At 35.0% G+C, this 25,133-nt stretch overlaps 1 protein-coding gene across 1 annotated transcript in view; it reads left to right on the top strand.

Moving 5' to 3' along the window:
• CAMKMT (calmodulin-lysine N-methyltransferase) overlaps positions 1-25,133 on the top strand; it is a 221,280-nt gene that overhangs the window by 10,517 nt on the left and 185,630 nt on the right. The window contains exon 3 of the mRNA XM_084514642.1: positions 5,047-5,111. Coding sequence (XP_084370768.1) covers positions 5,047-5,111 — 65 coding nt within the window. The remainder of the gene's footprint in view (positions 1-5,046; positions 5,112-25,133) is intronic.

Raw genomic sequence — 25,133 nt, 5'->3', positions numbered from 1 at the left:
CTAAGGTAATGTAGGCTGAAGATGAAAAACAAAAAGGCCATTTTGAGGGACGTTTGTTGCAAGCGTGAGGTGGAAAAAGTTATCTTTCATCACAGATATTATCTACTCTTCTGAATCTTTTCTTTATGAGAAATATGTTTTTAGTCAAAAATGAAGCTGGAAGAGAAACATAAAGTTTTAAGTTCTTCTTAACTGGGAGTATTTCACTTTGCCGTTCAAAAACTGTGCATGTACTAAATAATTGTTTTCTTGGTGATAGGAAGATATAAGTAATTAGAATTATTTTAACGTGTTTTGTTTATTTAACCTTGCATATATAAACCCTTCTATTCTAAGTCACGAATGTGCTTCTAAATTTAAATTTTGTACAAATAGTTATAGCAATGAAATGATTACAGATCATAAAGATGTAGTGTCTAACTGTGGCAATGCTGTCTGTCTTTTAGACAGGAAAATTGTTCTTTTATTAGAGTTTAAAAAATGAGCAGTCAATATCTTTTTAAATTTTCTATTTCAGGATATGGATTTACTTTAAAATTGTAGGCTTATTTTAAGCAATCAGAAAAAATAAGTTGTTTTTGTGGTAAAATATTTTCCATTGATCAGTAATTTGGTATTTCAACTACTAAAATGCAGAACTGAGAAGAACAATGCCAGTGGCTTACAGGAAGGTTTAAATCTTTGTAAAGAGTGTAAAGTGTTCTTTGCAAGATGTCATGCCTTTATTCTGAATATGATAAAAAAAAAGAAAGAAATTATTAGATTATTCTAGACCTTTGGTTTAGTAATGAGAAGCATGTTATTTGTCTGTGGCAAGTGATATGTTAGAAGATGGTTTAGGACTGAATTCCATTGGATATTCCTGTAGGTTATTTCTGCTACAAACATTTTGAAATTTTAATGGATAGGTGGTTTTTTTTTTTTTTTAGAGATAAACAGATTTCAAGGAATATTGCCTACCCCTTAAGGACACTTTGTGAAGATATGATAAAATTGCTTGTTCCATATATTGCATACTAAGAGACAGTGTATGCATTTAGCAGCATAAATACTTGGTTGCAGCAGGAAGAAATTGAGGAAAGAGAGTAATTCATTTGCAACATACTTCTATCCCTGATTGAGTTAAGACTGTTCCTTCATACTGCCTAATACTTGTGTATTTGTAAAAAGAATTTGTAGATAAAGAAGCTGTTGTTTTGATTATTTTTACCCTATTAAACTGAGATCTTGAACTGGAGTGAAAGAGGAATTTGTCTTGTTTTTCTATACACTGGCACAGAAAAAGCAGCGAATTAAATAACAAAGTTTGTATATAGTTCTGAGTCTCTTAACTGGACTGCAGTGACAATTGATGGTGTGACCATGCAACCTTTTTTGTAAAGTACCCTTAGCAATAACTATTTTATCCTTATCCTGTCTTTCCTTTTCCACAAGTACTGTAGCTTTGCTTTGTATCCCAGTTAATAATAGATGGTGACATATTGCTATCCCCTCCCCCCCCCAGCTATTATATGGGGTCTACTTAATGTTTGTAATTTTGTTTAAGTTTCATATTATTTTTCCTAATTCTGTTGACGAATAATATAAAGGAAGAAAAAAGTTTTGTTTCATACTGATTAGATGGAAAGCGTACATTTATAGGGAGCTTTTGAAGAATTGATTATCTTCATTCTACTGCCTACACCTACATGTAAAAGTCTGCCACTTGTGTTTCCTGAACTGGAGAGGAAGAAACATTAACATACTTTACAGATATTTCTTTCCCTCTCTCTCTGTGACTTAACTTTATTCGTAGTCCAAAGCAAGGAATTTTGCGCTACTTCATATCAGGAGAAACATGAGTTAAATTAGTTCATCATCCTTTCATTTGTCTTCTGTGACTTACTGCTTCCACCACAGAAATTTTTGCATACTGTTCCTCGAAGACTTATCATAAGAACACTGCAGATCAGATTAACCTGAGCTGAAATTCTTTGTCCGTGATGCTCACCTATGCTTGTCTGAAGTACAAAAGGTTTTGTTGATCTCAGCAACCACAGCTTTGAACTTTTTTGCTTGAACTGTACAATGCTCATAACATATTCCAAAGTGCTCAATACTGATGTTCTTCTGTATTTGGGGATAACTGTGGAAACTTATGGGAGTTTTGGGGGCTCATTTAATGTGTTAGAAATGTCTTTTTGCAAAATAGAGTTTCATATTAAAAAAAAAAACACAAACGCTTGTGATTTCTTTTCTTGACTTTCATAATTTGGTGCACATGGCATTTACAAATGCTTCATGCACAGCTTGTGAGATGTACAGTTGAAAGCTGTGATTATGACAGGCATTCATAGAAAAGAGACGTGATGTGTATTAGATCACAGTTTCCTGGTTAGATATAGGAGGAGCAGCTGATGGGATGAGGCGGCGAAGCAGCAGCAGCTACAGAACTGCTGGGGTGGCAGTAGTGGATCCCAACCTAGAAACTGTTTTTTAGGAATGGTACCAAGTGGTGTGATATTTATGGCAGAACTTGGAGTTAGAGATTACCTCTATTTACAGATGCATGTACTTTTTAGGCTGCAAGTCCCATTTGTGATGGAAAAACTTGGGAAGATTCATTGTTACTAACTTGGAGCAGTCTTACAGTAGTCCATAATGGTAATATGTGTAAGACCTGCCCAAGGTGTGATTTTGGGAGTAAATGAGAAGTGATTACTGAGGTAATGGCTACTCCTCTCATCCTAGATGTTTGCGCTTGCTCCCTGCTTTTCTTCAGTGAAGGTTTCATAAGCTGATCAGACTAAAGGAAGCAGGTGTTAAACCCTGACTGCTTTTAGGATGAGTGTGGGGTGGGACTGAGGAGAAGGATGCCCCTCAGAGGAAAGCTGGATCATTCTCATCATTAAATTATGGTTCACGTATGTGCTTGCCATGAACGGTATCTGTGAAAGCAAGAAGGAGGCTGTCAAGACACAGACGGAGAGGAAGAGACTTTGAATATTGCAGGTGGCCCGTGCAAAATGCCTCCACTGGCCAAAACAGCAAATATTAAGATGTATTGTGTCTGTGCTTGGAAGCCACAAGCTTTTGGCCACTGAATAATAAATGGAATGTGTTTGAAATGTCTGTGTATGTTGATGTTTAACCATGGAAAGAATGTTTTATAATCAGAGGAAGATTTTTAACGAAAGTTAAGTATATCAAAAGTTGTTCTTCCTTGCCTCTGCTTGCTTAACCTTTAAACTTTATGATATCTCTTTAATATATGAAACATATAGACAAAGAAATAATAATATAAAAAAAAAATCAGTTTATTGTTCCAGGACTAATCTATATGTCAACAAAGATTAATATATTTCTTTAGCTTTCCCTGAATCTTTTTCTTTGCCCCCCAGTCTTACATTCATTTAGAGAGAATACATTCACAGCTGTCTGAGAGACCCTGACTTTGTCAGAAGTATGCGTGGTTATGGAGTGAGTAGGATGCTGAAGAGCCAGCAGGAGACAGTTCAAAGGGCAGCTCTGCAGTTAGCAGGACTACTGATCCTGTTCACTCTCCTGTCACTTCCCTTGGATTAACTCTGTTGCATCAGTTGGCTAATCTGATTGAAAACAAACTTGCCAAAGGAAAATAAAAGAAGGAAAAAGTGAATTCTTTGTCCAGGCAAGCTAGGAAAATTTTTGTAGACTTCCACCCTCTAGTGCAGTTTAGAAATGTATTTTTGGCTTGCTTCTAGGTAGCTGGGAGAAAAGCTCTGATCTACAGGTGAATGTTGCTTGTAATATCTTTGATCATTTTTCTTGCCCCTGTTTATGACCTCATTTCAGGTTCTGTTGGCTTCATTGTTTTTCTTTCTTTCTTTCTTTCTTTCTTTCTTTCTTTCTTTCTTTTTTAAGAATTAGTCAAGTTGATGCTTTGTACTTCTCATAATTTGTCATTTAATGTGTTAGAAATGTCTTTTTGCAATATAGAGTTTCATATTAAAAAAAAGTTAGATTTTTTTCCCCCATTCTTACACTAATATTCAGGAATGAAAAGCTTAGAGAATGAGCATTAAATTTGAAAATGTTAGAGGTGCTGGATTTCTTTCACTCTTAAATTGCTGAAAATTGGTATGATCCCAAATGGCCCTGGAAGCTATATGTGAAATCTTATTAAAAGACTGCATTTTTGTGTTTTACTGCCTAGCTGAATTATTTTTAGAACTCTAAGTGCATTTATGAAACAACTGTGTGATCTAACTGTTGTAAAGTGTAAGACTTCTTGATTTTTATTTGCTTGTTTTGGCCCTAAATTGGTTTGGAGCAGTTAAAAAAAATTTTAGTTTCTTCTTCTTTTTTATTTTTATGGTTTTGTTTTTGTTTGTGTGAGTCCAGCCAGCATGTCTATAGCATTTACATGTTTCATAAGCAAACATTCATTCAACTTTAATGCACTTTTCTTCTGCAAATTGTGAGTGATTTGCTCATTGTGTGCTAAAATTTGAAGGTGATATGTGAAGATCATAACAATATGATTTCATAATAATACGATAATTTAATTTCCTCAGTTTTGAATATTTTACTTTAATTATACAAATATAAAACCAAAGAGAATGCAATTCACTGAACACATTAACCATTTTTATTGTTCACATAATTAAATGAAATGTTCTTGACTTTTGTGGAAGAAAATAGGAATGTGCGTACTGCTGCTGTTCAAAAATATTCTTTTGTTTTTCCTCTTCAAAGAAATCTCATTACCAAAATTCTTCCTTTCCTGTATGTGGTTTCCACAACTATGTCAAAACTGATGCTGTTTGGATATATTTTAATTTTGATAAAGATTAGTTTTGGAGAAACATTTTCATAGTTCATGAATGACTGTGGTGGAACTTTGAAGACTACTGATTGCCTCCCTGTTGTGCCCCACGTGGCTGCAGTAGTACCTGTTTGTTGTCTGTGAAAGGCATTTGTGAGAAATGAACATGTGCAGTGAACCTTTTTTTATGAAAATTTTTTTGTTTGTTTGTTTTTTGATTGTTTATATGTTGGTAAGTCACTGTTTCTGTTTTCTTCTAGATTTCACGATGGACTCCAAAATGTTAAAGATGTTCTTACAAGCTTTGACAACACAGGGAATGTCTGTAAGTCATTGTTTATTTAAATACAGTACAATGTTGACAGAAGCCTAACTGTACTAATACAAATTATTATTGTATGAGCCATCAGCAACCATTTCATTTACCTGAGAAACAGCCTTACCGTGACCAGATACACACATCTACTACCTACCTAAGCACTTTGCATTGTTTTATATAGCACAGTTGTTTGTGTGCATACACCCTTAAATCTTCCCAGTGTATGTTGTTTTTGGTCCTGTGACTGCAGTGGGAAGTTCACTGACTGGAGTTCAGTGCATCAGAGCAGCTGAACCGGGTTGGACAAAAAATTAGTTTAGCCCGTTGATTTGTCTTGGCTAATGGCCAGCAGTGGTTATCTGAGGAACGCTGTGAGAGCATGGGAAACATACAATGATACTTCTGGCTTACAGAGGGCAGACAGAAAAACAAAAGAAAGCACCTAATCAAGTTCTGAAATTCCTCCCCACAGAACGTTTTGGCTCCTAGTATATCGCATGGGTTCTAAAAGCAGAGGAGAAAAATTGTGGAAGAAAAATTCCCTGTGGCTATTGAGTGTAAAGGCATCAGTTACGGTTCAGAAATTGCTGGACAGTAGGAGAATTAATGGGGCAGTAGGATGATATGTTTGTCCTGATCTTGCGCTCTTTTCTAAGCATCAGCTACTGACCACATTAATCTTAGACAAGATGAGCCTTAAGTGGACCTTCAGAGTCTGATCCAGTATGGCTCTGCTTCAGTATACTTATTAATAAAGTGTTCTATGCTGTTAATGGACTTTAATTATAAAATTATGGTAGATCACAAGAAAGAAGCCAAGCTAAAATAAGTAACTATTTTTTGTAGTGATTAATTATGTATAATTAATGTAAATATAATTTACATTCACAGATATATATTGAATTTTTATTTGGTAATTTCTGCCTTATTTCTCAGGAAGGGTTGGTTGTTTTCAAACAAGCAAGCTTGCGGATTAAACCGGGGGGGGGGGGGGCGGAGCTTGGGGTGTGTCTCTATGGTTGCCAATTATTCAAGAAAAGTGCAGTTCTCTTCATCCCTGTCAAAGGTATAAGATAAAAACTGTCCAGAAATACGAGTATTTCATCTCAAAACTCCAGTCTTTGTATTCCAAAGCTGTTTCAATAAACATGGGCTTTTCATTAGGAAAAAGGTCAATTTATTGAAGAAACTTTTGTCTTCCAAAGGAAAAAAATTATTCATAAATCATGTGCTCTCCTTTTAAAATTTGCTAGCTTCCATTCAGCTCTCAACATTGGAGGTAGTTGCAGGGTTCTGCCACAAAATGTGTTTGGATACATTCTTTCACTGTTGCCAAACAGGGATGCTTTTGTCTGATTTTGGAATGAAAAATTTATGTAAGTAATATACTAAAATCCCAAATGAATAGGGCTGAGAAAGAAAATTCACATTTCTAATTATGACTGACATCAGGTATAGGTGTAGGCATCATGAGGTAGATAATGAAAATATTTAAATTTAAGACATTTAGGATCTGAAAGAAAATGCTTTGCTTAAATTACAGGAGGCATTTGAAGAGATTTGATGTAGATTCTCTGAATAGGATGCTAGAGAGACTTTTGTAACCATTTACATTTATTCTTAAGCTTTACCCAATTTAAAAAAAAAAAAAACACAACAAGAAAAATAAGAAAAAAAAGTCCAATCTTGACAGTGAAGGGGCAATGAGAGGAAAGAAAAAATACTATTGTTCATTAAATACTCAAGTGTTTAGTTCGAACAGCAGAGAAAATCCTATTTTTTTAATGTCAAAAGTGCTTTAACATTAACACCCACATACTGGAACAAGATATTGTACTTTGTTAAACACCGTAATGTGCTTTCTTAATCTTTGTTCTTTGTGTAAGTACTTAGATTGTGATCAATCTATACAAATTTCTTTGATAACACAAATAAATTGCTGTGCTAAAGTTTGATATGCTTTTCTGTTGTTAGACGTGCTGTCGGCTCTTCTATTAACCTTTTCCAGTATTTCAGCTACTTGCTTATTGATTGCAGATAGTAGAACAGGACTTACTACTCTAATAGGCACAACACCAGTCTAACACAGAAGTAATATGACATTTGTAGTTCTCCTTACTGTTTCTCTGTATACACAAAGATTCACATTTGTCCCTTTGGATTTGGTATTGCTTTGAGAGTTCATGCTGTGCTATTATAGGCAGTGTTTGCAAAGTCATTTTAAAATTCACTGCTTCCCTGTTTTTAAATGTCTGTGACTCTGTATTGATGTGCATATTACTGATTTATGCCTGTTTTACTGAGCACTTTTGATTACACTCTATTAGGGTAACTAAAATAGTTATCTTCTGACAGCATTTTGACAGCATACTGGCTTGGAGTATACTAATCATACTTCCTTGCTACTGCCTTTATGGAGTAAATGTGCCCAGTGTTCAAGCCAGAACTGCTGTGTATATCATACCATCATAGTAAAGTTCCCACTCATGAGTTACTGAGCTGTTTAATTTGGATCGTACCTGATTGAATTTGTCCTTTTATCTCTAAGAGTAACTACAATTCTTATATTTCTAAAGCTAGGTTGATATATTTTTTAAAGTGCTATAGTGTTATTTACAAATTTTATTTTATCATATGACAGTATACCCTAAAAAAAAATCTTTTTTTTTTTTTTTTTACATTTAACATTATTAAATCATATCTTCTAACACCTAGTACTAATGGAGCTATCCAGTACTGAGCATGTTATCAGTTCTATCAACAGTGTCTCTGTGAGAGGACCTATCGAGTAATTACAAACTTTAATGTTCTTTTAGGGTACCCTGCGTAGTCATAACTTACTGGGCACTAAACTTCACTTAAATGATTTGGACCGAGTTATCAGAAAATAGTTAAATATTTTAGTGTTTTGCGTATTTGCTTTGGCTACTGTACTAGATAATGTTTTGCTAGAGTAACCTCTAGCAAACCTCTAACCTAGATCATTAAATAATTGTGTTAAACAGATTAGATTTTCTAAAAACTGAAACATGATTCTTATTTCAACATTTGAAACCAAAATCATTTGTTTCAAATAACCAAGGACCTTGTATTAAAATTTTGTTTTTTTTTTTGATCTTTCTACCTATGGCCACATCACCATACCCTATCAAAAGAAGAGTGGTAGAGCAAATTCTAGTCAATACCACTTTCTCTACACTCCCAGTACACACAAACTCAGTACCAGATGTGCCACTAGCTGGCAGCATTATATAAAATATCAATAAGCAGCTTTTGAGGAGTATTTGTGACTGCTTTCTGACAGTGCTGCCTTACACCAGTAAGACTTCAGGGCAAAAATGCAGCCAACTGCAGTAGCTGTAAATGGTGTATTATGAGTCTCCAAAGTGTTAACTCCAGAAATTGCCTCTGCACAAAGTTGTTCAAACTTGGTATCCTTACATTCTGTCTTTTTCAAAAATATTTCCAATGATGCCTTTTCATTGTAGGAATTCTGCCATGAATAAAAATTCATGCTACAAATCACTTTTCCAAACAACATGTGAAAATTTTGGGTATCTTTTCTGCTCATCTTTTGTGAGAGAGCAGTTTGCACATGAAAACGCTGAATGAATTCTCCACACAGACAGGATGCAATGCTAAATGCACTTCATTCAGCTTTAATTCTGTGCATGAACAGGAAGCAAGGAAAAGAAGGCAAGGACAGAGGAAGAGATTGGTGTTTTCATTTTAGACAACAGTATGCCATCTGTTAAAAAAATGGTACATCCTGAGACCATCTCTAGTCATAAGACACTCCTTCAAAAGAACTGATGGATCCCAAGCAGAAGGCTCAGTGGTGACATTGTGGGATAGCATCAGCTGGCTTGGGGAGCCACATGCCATGCTCATCCTTGCAGAAAATCTCTTCTGCAAATGACTGTCCAAAAGGCAAAGGAAATTCTGCAAGAATGAGCTGTTGTCAATTATCACTTTCCCCTGTCTTTTTCTAGTGGGAGAAATGTTCGTATAATTATACACGTAATTTGAGAGGCTATAAGTGAAATGATCAAGGGTCAAAATACAATCCTCTTTACTAATTGCCACAAGTCTGAGAAAGCTACAATGACCGTAAAGCAGAATTTTAAGCAGTGAAATAAAACATAGTTTGGAGTTTTTGTCTAGTATCTACCTGATGTCAACCCAGAAACAAGATATTCCAGAGTGCTCATGTAGTATATATACACTTGCAATTTTATACCATTTGGAATAGTAAAAAAAATATTCTTATAAACTACACATAGCATTAGTTAATAATGTAACCATTGCAAGAAACATGTTCAATACATACTCATTTCATTTTCTACTTAGTGGAGTGTAGACTTACATGTTTTGGAACTAAAAAAGCAGCAGAGGGTGCTGCAGTTACAGAGCTACCCCAATACTTATTCCAAAGTTGCTGTTCCTGATCAAATAGATCCTGTGAAGACAAGCTCTCAATTTTGGGGGGATGGGAACAGAATAGATTTAAATTCTCTTGCCTCTGTATATGCAGGAACGCCAGGCAGACGATATGAAATCAAGAAAAAATATAGACTTGTATATTCACTTTTTTATAATTAAAAAAAAAAAGTATTTTTCTTCAGGAACATGTTGCAGTTTGCTGAAAACAGTGCCTGGATATAGCTTTTATTACAAAACACCTACTCACCATCTTCTGAACTGTTTTTGTTTGTACTAGCTTTACATTTAGAAATTTCAGTTTCAGAAAGAAAAAGGTTTATGTTGGAGGAATTTGGATTTTTGAACATGCTGTCTAAATTGGAGAATAGTTCTGTCCCTACATAGCATATTTTTCAAGAAAATAAGAAGGAAAAAAGATTTTAATTTTAAGTCCCCTTTTTTAAAATAAATCTCAGGGAAACATTGAACAAAATGAATTTTCTCATTCTAGTTTTCTTTTTTTTTTTTTTTTCCTTTCTTTCAGGTCATATTCATTTTAAAGCTATGTTTAATTAAAAATGCTGTGTAACTTCTTGTTCACAAAACTTTTATCTAACTAAAAAACTCTTTTAAACATAGATTTTTTCCTTCTTTCTTCTCAAATATCTAGCAATAAAGGGTGTTGTGTTTCCCAGCAGCAGTGTATGAGAATGTGTTCAGAGACTTACTTGTGTCTTTGCAGCTCTCACAGGGTAACTCAAAGATATTTGAACTCCTCTATGGAGATATTCTGGCAGCTACTGATTTATCATGCCTGGAAGGAAAGATGCCATCAAGCTACCTAGGGAAAAGCATAGGATGGCATCTTCTATCACAGTAGAGGTGCTCCTGTATTTCATGTAACATTACTTAGACTTAACAAGGGAGCAGAATGCATTTTTCAGGTGCTGCTATGGAAATTTTCTTTCTGTGTGTGTGGTGTTTTTTTTTTTTTTTTTCTCTTCCTTCCCAAGAGGAAACTTCTTGTTTTCTGTGGTGAAAAGCATACTGACTTGGATATGCTTCCTGCCTCTCTATGCCTCACTAGATATTCTCACCTCGAGATACTGCCACTCGTCTTCTGAGTCTTCTCTCGTTCCATCTGTGTGGCAGTTTGATATTGTTTACCATGTCAGAATCTCACACCCTCTTGCAAAAGTCTTCAGCAAAAAATAAATTGACTGGAAGAAGGTTTGGATAGCAACGATACATGTCGTTTTGAATGAAATATTGTATTTATGATACCTACAATTTACTATTCACTATGCTGCTTCCTTTTAAATAAAACATTTCATGATCAGGGTTAAGAAAAAACAGCTGTTTCCTCCCTCCCATCCCCCATCCAATTCACTTCACTGGTTCAGGTTACAGCATCATCCCAAGCAGTCACATTGACATAACTGGCATAAAGCCTATGGAATGGAGCAGAAAATAAGTATATGGGGAGAAGCAGGTACCTTTTAAATTACTCTTGCTACCAGCGTTATTTTTACGAAACTGTTCCCGTTTGGAATGTCAATGATTTGTCTGTTTTAGGTACTGTCCTGCAATCCTCTTCTTTTCCCCAGTCATTAAAATCTTCTGTGTATGAGGTGCCTATTTGAGAAAAGAAAAATCAGAACTGTCACCAGGGATCTGTTTTTTTTAAAAATACTTTTCTTTTTTTTTTTTTCTTTTTTTTTTTTTCCCTACAACATATTCCAGCATCATCTCACTCTGTTCCTATGCATATAAGCAGCTTGGAGAAATAGGAGGTGAAGAAGCCCCACTGAGCTCTTCTGAGTACCCTGTTTCTTCCTTGGTCAACTTGAATCTTTCATAATGACTGGTTCACCTGCTCAGGATATTCCCATGAAAGCCTTTTGGTAAAAAATAAGGATGTATTAGGGAAACCTCAGTTGCTTTTCTGTGTTGCTGAGCAATGTTTTCTGCCTTGGCACCCTGATTTTGTCTTAGATGGGTTTTTGCTGTTGTCTTAGTCTTTAGAAAAATTGTTGGCACAGTCTGCCTTTACTTGCTGGCGTTGACCTTCTGTAATCTGAAGCATTTTGAAAGTATTCCATGTATGCTAAATGAATTATCATGACAAGTTGGATCTTTCAGTTTAAATTAATTAAAAGAAGTTGAAGATGGGTTATAACATCTTTAATTAGATTGGTAGAAGGAGAAGTGTATGAATTATTTTAATTGATTTCAGGGGTTTTACTTTTATGTTAGATAACTTATCTTAATCACATTTTTAATTGAGATAGAGTAGGATAGCAATGGTAAGTATCTCTTTAGATGTGCAATGTTAATAATTAAACATACTCTTTTAATGCATTGTAGTTTACTCTTTAAAAATTCAAATTTTAGCATTATTTAAATAAATAGTTGTAAATTGGTTTCATTTAGCTTGCTGTGCAGTAGGTTGTTGTGGTTTGGTTGGAACATAGGCGTTTCTTAGTATACGTCCTTTTTGCTTTCACCAGTCCTTTTACTTGCCATGTTCTAGACGTGATTTCAGTGCTGGTGTTCACAAAACTACAGACACAAGGAGCAGAATATGTTCAAGGCATGCTGTGTTTGGAGTACATCCTTGGGTAGATAACTACTGTACGTTACCACACAAAGTTGCTGATGTACCTTACTTACACAGGTGATTGGACGCTTCTCTGTATTGAGATACAGACTCATCGGTGGCTGTAGTATGGAGGTGACAAGGACAGTCCCTATTCTTCATTTGTTCTCTACAAATGTAGCTGAAATGATATAAATAACTTGCACCTTTTTTTGTTTGGTTTCAAGGTTTGTTTTTAGATAACTTGTAAACAGTTGCACTGTATTTCATTGAAAAAAAAAATCACATTCAAATGCATGAACTCCAGTGTCTTGTTTTGAAAAGGTTAGGGTGAAATGTTTCAACTTAATTCAGTGTGGATTTACAGAATTGCATTCAAAAAAAACTATTTTGAATACAAAGTTTCTGGAATTTGAAACCTTTGATGAAAAACACATCTATCTGATTTTTTTTTTTTCTGACAGTGGTTCTGACTGAAAAGTGAAAACTAGTGAAAACTGATCTACATAGCAGTGACCAGTTGAAAATCCAGTGTATAACTATTATTCATGTACTTAGTTTGACAAATTAAATAGTCTTATTTAGTCTCAGTATGGTTAAATAAAATTCATAGTTTTTCAAAGTATTTTCAGGCATTATTCCAGAAATCCAAAGAATTAATTTTTGGTAAGCTGGGTGGATTAAAAGAGCCCCTTTATACAAGTAGTTTGGTAAATGGAAAATGTATGAGGAATATGTGAACTACTGCATATTTGCACTAATTGCCAGAAATAGCCTTGTGTTTTTCAATAGATTTATGAAAGACGTGGGTGACTGTCCCATAAAATTAAGAAACAGAACACAGTGGTTCTAGTGATGGAGATTTCACACATACTCTCCTTGCAGTTAGAAAGTATCTCCTCTATCTCCAAGTATCTAAGGTAATCTTTTTATTAAAGCATAAAATTATTATATATATATATATATTTGCTAATTGGCTCTGTGTAATAAGTAGTTTATGAAATTTTCTTTTGTAATAGCTTTTTAGGTATTTTAAGTCATCACGTGCCCTTGCCTATATCTTCCCTTTCTTACATTAAGCAATCCAAATGCTGTCATTTTTTTCCTGAGCTGCATTTTTTTGCTATATTCCGACTTTTCTTTACAATCTAAACGTCTGTTTTGTATCTTTCTTGAAGAGTATTTGTCAAAACTGGGTGCAACAGTCCAGCTGAGCCCTTCATAATGCTAAGTAAAGCAGGTGATTTTGTGTTTTACAGCCTGTAATCCCAATATTGTGTTTTCCTCTTTTAAACCAGCAGGACTTTGTTGACTCTTGTTGAGCTTTTGACCTGCTGTAAGATCCTGATTCTCCCCAAAAGGGATCAGTTATTCCCAGTTGTGTGTTTATATAGCTGATGGTTCTTACCTGAGTGCAATAACTGGTACTTATTCCCTTAAATTTTTAATTTTGTTTCCAGACTTATTCTAATTCATTATTTTTTATCCTCTGAAGCCTGACAAGCATACTGGACTTCCTAAGTTGATAGATTGCTAATTTAATAAGCATAGTTCTTCCATTGCCTAGAAAGAGCACAACCTAGTACAGACATTTATGTAATCTCCACTTGATAAAATCACTGACTTCTAAAGTAGAGTGTTGGGAATTATTTTCTAAAGTAGAGTCAGCTTTCTCAATCAGCTCTGTTTAACAAAATTTTATTTATTTATTTATTTATTCCACAAGAAATTGTCAAAAGGCTTTCTAAAATTTTGATGTAAGACATCTCCTGCCTCTGCCCTATATTCAAGCCTTTTATCTTGTTACTTTGGTGAATGCTTATTATTTAACTTCTTAATCGTAATTGTAATGAATCTTGTAATTTATTTTTTGCTGTTATATTTTAATGTGGAATATGCAACAAAAGAATGAAAAACACAAATTGGTTTAGAATTTTTGATTTTATGAAGAGGAGGGAGGGGATGAATTGAATGACACCTTATATGTAATTATAGAATGTGTTATTGTATTCCACGCTGAAAGTCACCTGTTGATTTTCTTTCTTATGATTTCATTCACTTCCTGAAAGCCATTGTTTCAATCGTTTGTGTTACAGATGCTTCCTATCTAAGCTTCTATGCATAGTTTTGTCTTATAGATCTTTGGCATTCCAGTTCTGAAGGAGAAGCTATACTGAGATGTGTAACGTTTGTTGGTTTTATTTTTTTGATATGATTGGCAGTGTAGCAAAAATTGGAATGGGATCGTAACACTCTATACCTTAATGCTCTCTATTACCCATCTTTCCATAAATGTGATGGAATGTAAACTAATGCAATATGTGTTAGGGTGGTACTCAAATGTGTTTGTGTTTCTTGCATATGAGAAATGGAATCTGCCAGCCAGGTTGACAACTAAACAAGAGATTTATTTAAGCTTTATGTACCTTTTAACGCTAACTCCTTGTCCATTGATGTTTATTGTTGAACTGTGACCTGTGCTATGTGAATTAAATTTACTCTATTTCAGTCCATGCTAGTGCTGGCTGAACGTGCATTTCACTATCTAGATATTATTTTTAATTTCATTTTTTATGTTTTGCTTTAGATGTAAGCCAATTCCAATACTTTAGGGCATTTTTTTTGTCTTGATTTATGTGCTTCTCGTGTGTTTTAAATCAGCTCAGAAGAGGGTGGATATTGCACTATGCGAACTATTCAATCCATTTAACGAGTAGTAAGCCTCTTTGCTCATGTCTATACGCCTCCAGATTTGTTACACAAATGTTAATGGAATGAGAGACAGAACCGAGAAAACTTACAGTGGTAGTAAACTGAGTACTACCAGCAGACCTGACTTCTAACCTCTCCCACTTGTAGGTTTATTGATTGCTCTTCATCAAATCACGCAGTATTACTTTTTCAGGAGATCCTTTTCACCTTAAATGCCACAGGTGGCATACCAAAAGTTGTCATTAACTCTTCATCTCTTTGGAGCGTAATTTTCTAACCTGATGGATTCACAGCCTTAAATCCTCGTGTTTATTTAGATGCCTAAATGTGTCCATCAAAAAGTACAGAAGGAATCTTTTTATTTATGAGGCCTTCCAGGGAGATCTGGACAAACGGGAGAGCAGGGCAATCACCAACAGTATGGACTTTAACAAGAGCAAGTGCCAGATTCTGCACCTGGGAAGGGCAATCCTGGTTATACAGACAGACTGGGGGATGAGATGCTGGAGAGCAGTCCCACAGGAAGGGATCCAGGTATTTTGTTTGACAGCAAGCTGAACATGAGCCAGCAGCATGCCTTGGTGGCCAGGAGGGCCTACTGTATCCTGAGGTGCATCAGGCACAGCATTGCTGGCTGGTCAAGGGAGGTGATTGTCCTGCTCTGCTCTGCACTGGTGTGGCCTCACCTCAAGTATTGCCTGCAGTTTGGGGTGCCACGGTATAAGAAAGATATAAAGCTGTTAGAAAGTATCCAAAGGTGATAGAAGATGGTAAAAGGTCTACAGGGGAAGACATATGAGGAGTGGCTGAAGTCACATGGATTGCTCAGCCTGGAGAAGAGGAGACTGAGGGGAGACCTCATGGGTGTCTACAACTTCCTCACAAGGGGGAGTGGAGAGGCAGATGTTGATCCCTGCCCTCTGGTGAGCAGTGGTGGGGCCCAAGGGAGTGGCTTGAAGCTGCGACAGGAGAGGCTCAGACTGGGTATCAGGAAAAGATTCTTCACTGGTGGTCAAGCACTGCAACAGGTTCCCCAGGGCAGTGGTCACAGCACCAAACCTGATGGGGTTCAAGAAGCATTTGGACATTGCTCTCAGACAAATGATCTGATTTTTTTGGATGGTCCTTTGGGGACCCAGGAGTTGGACTCAATGATACTTGTAGGATCCTTCCAACTCGGATATTCTATGATTATTTATTTATTTTAACCTTACAGATAGCAGCTGCAGATTTTAGGTTGAGTTTATTTGATTTTAGACAAAAGTCTACTGGTTACAACACGCACCAGTTGGTTTCATGAAAGTAGGTGAGACCAGGGGACCTGAATTAGCAAAGGGAATTGGCTAAGAGCTTTTATGTGCTTGCCTACAGGGGCTCAAATAGGGTAATCAGCTCATGATCTCACTCATTTGAGAGAATGTAAAAGGAAAAAAAATTCTGCAATCTGCCTGTAAATGTGCCATTAGAATGTAAAAATCAGCAGCTTTATGCATGTGTAACTGTAAGCACGTACCTAGTTTGATTAAATTCCCCTATTCACACACCTAAAAAGTATTATGTATGCTCCTAAGCCATTTTATAAATCAGCACCCTGGTGTAGGGTCACGCTAAGACATTGGAATAAGCTAATAATATAACACAATGTAGCCAAGCAGTTTCTATACAAGGCACTTCGTTTCTGTGTCTTGCTTCCAATTTTGAAATTGTGCCGATTTGAGGTATTGTGGGTTTATTTATTATTTACTTTGATATTTTCCTAGAGTAGAAAATATTATATCCTCTTGCTAGTGTGGTTAAAGACAGCTAAAATGAGTTTAATCAGATAAACATTTATTTTTTTTTTTATTACAACTAAGAATTCATTTGGTAATTTTGTCCCCAACCAAAATCTGCTTTTAAAAGTTATATGCTCTGTTCTATGTTAAAAGCTAACTGGTGTTTATTCCCTATGAGGAAGAGGTGTACAGCTGCACATCTCCTGTGGGAGAGGCTTAGTTACTGGCAAGTGAGTCTGAGCAGATTCTAACATGATGCTAGGCAGAAGTAGAAAAACAGAGGAAGTTGTATATATTTTACTTCTAGTTTGCCTCACAAACTATTTGAATATGATTGTTTTAAGGTATGATTTTTTTTTTTTTTTTAATTGGACTAATGCAGTTATTTACTAAGCAGCAGTGAGCTACCAGTGTTTATGAACTCTGATGTTTCTCTCTGCCAGCAGAGATTAGTAGGCATTGCTTTCACAAAGTTACCTGTGAATAAGGAGTCAAAACCAAAAATCAGTTATTTAGATAAAATAACCCTTAGCTGGATGGGGTGAGGAGGTAGAACTGATAAGAAGGACTGTTTTTGATGCATCTGTTTTTTGTTTAACAATAATCTTTGAAAAAGGTTGAAAAACATATAGGCCTAAGGTTACCAGGTGGAGCTTGTATTTGGTTGGTGTGTGTGTATGTGTAAAATATTTGTCGCTTTTTAAATCTGTATTTAGATTTGGTAAAACACTGTTTATAGTGTTTTCTATACACTCTAATATATAGAATTTTGAGACTTCTCTCATGAAGAAGCAGGCTTAGTATAAAAGTTGGGTTTTAAAATGAGAGCTGCTGTGTAAGCCTCAGCATAAAAGTAGCTGCATTTAAATGTGGCAGTAGGAAAAGGCAATATTTTCCAATGACCTTAAGCTGCCTTTTAAAGTTGCATAGATGCTCAAAAGGTGGCAGAACCAACAAAACATTACATGATGCACAGGAATGAAATGGTTGTACAAGCTGGGCAATTAAATGCTAAGATCTCTACTCTAGTTTCTAGATGGACAGTAAAATATGCTATCTTTAAATTTATCATAATTTTAAGGAAAAAAAAAAAAAAGGTATGCACTAAGAATCATATGCTTCAAGAGATGTGACTCCAAATATGATCTGCTATTTGCTAGATAAACTTCTGTTGAAGATTTCTTATTATTTTCAAAGCTCCCGTGAAAGAGAAAAATCTTTTCCATTCGCATTGAATTGTCTGGTTCCAGAATTAGAAACATGCTATCGTTGAGACTTTGCTCCTTGCAATCTGTGTTCTAACTGATATAAATGCTTTATCATATACATCTTCGCATAATACAGCAGCCAGTTGCATGTCTCTTGTTAATCTCCAGAAGCTATACTTCACATTTTTATTTCTCAGACAAAAGTAATGGCAATAAGAATTAATGTATATTCAAAAAAAAAAAAAGTCAGTACTTTAAATCTGTCTTAAATTCTCACATTATTTTAAAAATTTATTTCCTTGTAATTACTGTAGTCTTTTCTTTTGAGGACTCTGTGTGCTCTTCTGATAATGATATGGTAAACGTTTGGCATTAAAATACACAGACACGTTTTTCTGCTTGTTAGGGTAAGTGACATCCTAACAGAAGGGGAGAAGGTGAAGATGTTATGCTGGATAATTCTGAAAAACTGAACTAGAATCAGAATAAACTGATGATGAGAGGAAACAATAAAAATAGTCTGTTTGCAGATATGAATTGTTTGCATTATTTAGAATAAACAGAGTTGTCTGTCTGACATTTAAAGAGTACAAGTGTTATGATGGGTGAGTGTGAACTGTCAAAAAGGAACAGGCAGACTCCTGTAAATAATAAGCTCAATTATCTTTTAAAATAATTTTACAAACTGAGCATTTATATATAGGGATTTGATTTGTAATTGCAAAATGTTTCTAATTCTGTAAGCAAAATATGAGAAATATGCATATACTGCTCGGAAGGGATTATCCTGCGATTTTAACAGAATCAGTTTAATTGACCAGGCCCTTGTGTGTGTGTGTGTAATTATTGCACGTTAGTACACATATAATTATTACCTATATATTTAAACATATTATATATATTCACATTATATACATGAAAGAAGAAAAATGGGATTTTAAAGTGTTTTTTTTTTTTTTTTTTAAACTAAGATGTTGTTGAAGATTTCTTTTACTTGACAGTTTACTGTGACCTTCCTGAAACTAGCTTATTGGTGACATAAATATTGTAAGATGATGAAACTACAACTGCAATGTGCCATCTTTCCCCAAATGTTTGAAAGCATTGTCAGCTCTTGAATTACTGTCATATTTTTCCAATTGTTTTTAGTACAAGTCAAATTTGACTTGCCATGGTAATACAAAGAATCTCATTGTCTTCGGCAGGTCTTGTCAAATGAATAAGAAACATTGTCTTCTCCCTAAAATTGGTTTAAAAAAAAAAAAAAAAAAGCACAAAAAATATTTTAATCTGAAAGAGATGAGAATCTTGTAACTATTGAAATGTTTTCAGTGCTGAATAATAAGGAGCACAATAATTGCAACTTGGTGTAGAAATGAGCAGGAAACTTTCTTCTTTTTAAATTGGGAATTGAACGCTGGATAACATAGAAGCAAAAAACACAACAAATTAATTACTTGATACTCTGAATGTACTGTTCCAAAAAGGAATACTTAAGGCATTTATATAATAATTTATATTTATATATAAATTTAATTTATATATAAATATAAATTATATAAATATTGTATAAATTATATAAATATATATATAAATTTATAATTTATATACTTTATATATATTATATATATAAACTTCATTCATATTAAATATCTAACATTAAACATGGTGGTAGGTACTGCTATGATGTTTGCTCTTAATCTTTAAATTGTTCCTTTTTTTACCGCAAGTTGAAAATTTAGGCTTCATAGCCTAAGTATGGGGAAAGGATCCATGTTGCTTTCTGATCATCTTGACCAGGTGATCAGAGGATGGAGTGGGACAGACAGTAGGACCAGTCAGGAGGGTGTCATAAAACAAGAGGTGTGTGGGGTGGAGAACAAGTAAAAGATTAGAGGCTGGAAATAAAGATATATTTGAGGAGGGCTTTTTTTTTTTTTTTTTTTTTTACCCCAAGAGAGAAAACAGACTGGCCAGACAAGAATTTGTGATGAAATGACAGTGAATGCAGACAGGTTTGCATGATAAGAATAACTGGGCCAAGACAAGGAGTCAAAGGTAGAAAGGAGGCTGTCCTAGCTCATGTTGAAGAGGACTGGGAGGGAGTGCCAGGTGCACCAGAAATTGTTTCCCATAATGACAGCAATAGAACTGCATTTCCAGATATCTCTCCATGCATTGCCTTCCTGTGACTGCACAGGTAATATACGTCTTCTATTCTTTTTATCTGCTACTACATGTAGACTGTAGCGACATTTTTATTTGCTATATTTACTTAAGCATAAAATGTCTTAGCGTAAAAGTTGCAATCCTGCTAATCACCTATGTACAAGCTGATATTCCAGCTGATGGCATATTTGATGCTTGTTTCTTAGCTCAAAATATACCCATGGAAGTATGTTAAATAATTTTTAGCTTTGAGTCCTTGGCACTACAAAAATGTGCTGTTAGTTTAGGGTTGCCTGTGTAAACTGGGATTTTGCATTACTGCAGTGCATTGCTGCTTGGCATGCAGATTCTCTTCCTCAGCCTACTACAGTGTGCTTTGGGATGGTGGCTTAGTATCTTACTGTCTTCAGAAAGCCCAGGATCTGGTCCCCAGAAGCTAGTCACAGCTGAAATGGTGATTTCAACAGCTAAAGCAAAATTGTAAAACACTCAGAAAATTGAAGTTCTGGGTGTTTTGGATGCTCAGTTAGTTACACTTTCCTCTGTCTGTGCTTTAGGGCCTCACATAAAGAACTGTCTCTTTCTGACTTCTGTCTTCTCCCAGGGACTACAACACTGGGTCATAAGGCACATAGCAAGGACTGGAGGAGTTACTCTGTTAGAGGTTGCTGGTTGGATACCTTTCAAAGTGAGTGAGGTGCTGAAAAGCAGACAATGAATTCTAGTAGTCTGCGTACGGCTTTCAAGCCAAATGCTGGAGAGGCTTCCTCTCTTAAATGGTGAATTCAGAAAATAAGGAATGGGGCTATGTTTAACTAAAGTATAAATATTGATTATTTTATTATTACATGAACACTGGCCTTTAGTACTGTGAACTAAAAGGAGGCAGTGGGCATGTGTTAGGTATAGTATATGGTGATATTTAATTGCATACTGCTTCATAAGGCTTACATGCATGAGAGCTGTGCTAAGCTCATAGTGGCATTTTCTAAATAATTTTGGCATTTGTTGAGTCAAGTATTTTACTTTGCAAACTAGATATTACTTTAATGGAAATGCTTGTTGTAATTTTGTTTACAAATGTGCTATACAACAATTGCATGCACAGGCACCAGATCACAAAAGCAAGGATCCCCAATGTCTTGAAGTAGCACTTGCTAGGACAGCACTGGCATGCCTTTTGCAGAAAATGTACCCAGAAATAATATTTTTTGAAAGTATTCTGAATTTGCATATGTATGTTTAACACACTCTGAATCATACTATGATTCATAATGCTATTATGTTTTAAAATATATATATTTATATTTTGATAGAAATCGCTAGTGTGTCGTGGCCAAATTACACATAGTAATAACACAGGTGGGGGGAGATGCAGGGATCTGCATCAGTTCAAAGAATACATAAAATCAAGATTTTTTTTTTTTATAGGAAGCACCTATTTTTTTTTACCTGTTATAAAGTTACAAAAAGCTTACTGTTTTAAAAAAGTATATTTGTTGCTCTTCTAAATTTTGACTCATTACTTGCTGCTGCTCTTTGATTTTTATATTAGTATTATTGTTTGTTTTCCTCAATACCCAGCTAACTTCAAAGCATGCAAAGTTTATGTATTGCTCTTGAGAAATTAAATCTATGTACAGCCTTTGTCATCTCTCTGAGGCATGAATTATTTAAAAACACCTGGTTAGCACATTCAGCATCTGCTGCTGGCAGTGTAGGCATTTTCTGATTTATTGTGTCTAGCATAAATATCATCAGTTTAACAATCTTTTTTGTTTGTTGTTGCAAGTAAAGTTTTACAAACACTGATTCTGTTGTGATCAAACTGAGGTGTTATTGTTGTACAGAGCCATAAATTAGTAATCTCTTGGTGAAGGAATGTTCTTAATTTGGAATAGGCATGTAATGAACATTAGGAACTGGTAAACAGTAGTAAGGAATTCTAAATCATTGTTGAATGAGAAGTTTAGAAATCCTGATTGTCCCAGTTGTACCTCCTCTTAAAGTTACTCTGAATTTTTCTGAGACAAAGACACCGACTCCATTGTGAAACTGAACCTGGAAGCTTAAGTATTGATTTTTTTTCCTATTAATACTTGAAACATTAACGGTATACTGACTTTGAATCCACCTAATTATTATATAAACAGATCAGATCAGAGATCATAAATGTTTACCAGTGTGTCTAGATAAAAGCATAGACAAAATACACACCAATGTAAAGTTTAGCAACTGCAGTTTGAATGTGTCTTATAGAAAGTATGAATCTATTTTACAATGTGTATGCTGGGGTCTTAAACTCACCGCTGGGCCAAGCTACAAAGGTAACATCTGATTGTGATATTACTGCAAGACAAATGGTAGCATGCTACTCTGCTTGAAAACATAATGGCTTTATACTATAACCTTTAACCCTGAAATGATGCTTGAGTGGACCTTAACTCCTAAGTGAACATGCCTGAGTAAATAAAACTGTGGTTTCACATAACAGAGAGATACATTTTTTAGATCCTTTGCTGATTATATTGTGTGAAGGTCAATCTTCTGCCCCATTTCTGAAAGTTGGGTCAGAATAGAGATTTTAGGGTCACTTCTTCAAGTATCTAAGCCATTACAATGCACTAATAGGCCCTGATAGCTCATTTTATAAGTTCTTAGCATTAAGCTGGACATTGTTTTGACTCATTTCAAATCCTGCATGTACCCTGCAGGGTTAATTAACATCTTTTTAAATGGACTTTTTTTTAGTTATTCTTAATTAAAGTCCTTTAGTTTATTTTGTCATCATTTACTATCACCATGACTAAAGACAGAAGACTTATATTCACTTAATTCAAGATCTGTGTATTATTTTGAAATTGAACTGTTTATGTGTTTAAATCAGAAAAAAAGTAAATTTAGAGTGGGGCATGAAACATGCTGGGGTAGACATAGCTGAATACCAGTACAAAAAGGTTTGAAGTGGAACATTTTAATTATTTTTTCGTTCTACCCATATTTTGCAGAGTGGGATATCAGATTTTTGCCTCATGCTCTGTGTAAAATATGTTTCTATGTTGCTTATGTTACTGCTATGAATCTCGTTTAAAGGACACTGAGATAATTAATAATTTAATTAGAATGATGAAGCGAACACATAATTACACAGCACATTTCAGTTTTGTACTGAGGTAAACAGAAGCATATAAAAAAGGACATAATGAATCAAATTGAAAAAATTGTGGTTTTTTTGAGAATATTTGAGCACAACAGATTTGAAAATCGTATGGGATTAATAATATATAGACAGGAACACAGAATGCTGTCACTAAAAATGAGAAGTTGGTTGACCTCCAAAACAGTATACTCCACCTTCATATATACTTTTCAAAAAAATATATTTTTAATAAATGGAAACCAAAACTAAATTAAACCACTAAATCAAGTAATATTTTTTCAAAGAAGATAAATAGGAGTAACATTTCAAACTGTAAAACTAATCTATCCTTTCAAGCACGCACTTCAAATGTAACGTGTTTTTTTTTGTTGTTGTTATTTGTTTGTTTGTTTCCCCCCCCAAAAAAATGCGATTTATAGCAGATCTTCAAGAGTAGTTAGCGATCCTTTGGAAACAGTCTTGACATCACCTCTCCCTGCCTTGTGTCTGGACTAATGTAAAACCTTAATTGTGCTGCTAGCAGTAGCTCTGTAATATACAGGGGTTCAGGATGCACTTTGAATTTGTATTGCTCATCAGCAGGTAAATTAATCACTGCGTCCATCTGGAATGTTATGTCACAGTGTGATTCCTCTTAGATCTTGTGAGAAAATAAGTATTTAGAGTGGTAGTTGGTGTGTATATGTTCTGTTCTCTGAATTCCTGGAGCTATTGCATCATGAGATTGACTACTGTGAGGACTTCTTGTTCTGTGGTTTACATGACAGAGTAGTGCTGAGAGTGAATTAAGACTGATGCCTCATATTTGAGGTTCGTTCTAGTTTTTTCATGTAGACCGCATACCAATTTCTTTTTTTCTTCCACCATTTCTTCTTCCTGCAATCGCTTCCCACACCATTTCTTCTGCACTTCTCTCTACTTTGCTATTCTGCTTTCATTCCTTTGGTCTGGAAGGAGTACCTCATATTTTCTTAGCTGAACCAGAGCCCTGTTCAGAGACAATGCACTGTAGTCAACCAGAAAATGTGCTCACTGTCATGTGTATGCATGGAGACTTTGTTGCACAGCAGTGTTTTCTATGTCTAGAAAATTCTGAAGTTTCAATGCTGAACATTCTTCATCCGCTATACAGACAGCAGTGGATGGCTGCAGCAGGCTCCACGTCAAACTTCTCAATGCCCAGAAGTGATTGGTAATTTAACAGGTTCTTATATTGCATGGTTTCATTTAGAAGTGAAGTTGGCATAACCCAGCAGCATTCATTCTGATTAACATGCTATCCATGGTTTAAAAACAACAAAACAAAAACTATTTTAATGCGTACCCTGTGTTGTTTGATCTTTGTATTTAAACAAAGTGTCAGATATAAGTGAAATGTAGCCTAGAGGATTTTATTTGAGAACTCCCTATCTTGTTGCCCTATTGCCTCCACCCTCCCATAGTTGCTTTTATACAACTCTTAGTCCACCTCCCCTTACCCTTGTGGCAGGGCTCATAGCAATGAGTTGGGAAATGTAGATCTTTGTGGCTACTTTGAGATGGAGAGCAGAAACAGTGAGGTCTGGAGCAGTTTATCCATAAAGTACCCATAAAGGTGCAAGTATGTATTTAGAGCAGGAGCGTTTTTCTTTTCTTTCTTTTCTTTCTCTTTTCTTTCTTTTCTTTCTCTTTTCTTTCTTTTCTTTCTTTTCTTTCTCTTTTCTTTCTCTTTTCTTTCTCTTTTCTTTCTTTTCTCTTTCTTTTCTTTCTTTTCTTTCTTTTCTTTTCTTTCTTTCAAGGAATGTAAATTAAAGAAGGTGAGGTCTCTACACATGAAACTAGAATATATTCTTTGTCTTGATGTGGATTTAAAATTTGTTAGTTGAGCACATTCTAAAACAAAACAGGGAAAACAGCCTCCATAAAGGAGTAACACTTGGCTACTCAGTTAACTTCTGCTTTGAGATAGTTGACTTCTCATCCTTTGAGAAACATGTCCAAGTT

The sequence above is a fragment of the Aythya ferina genome (genome assembly GCF_964211825.1).
Source record: "Aythya ferina genome assembly, chromosome: 3".
Lineage (NCBI taxonomy): Eukaryota > Metazoa > Chordata > Aves > Anseriformes > Anatidae > Aythya > Aythya ferina.
Note: the sequence above shows the minus strand (reverse complement) of the source record. Positions and strands in the feature narration are given on the sequence as shown.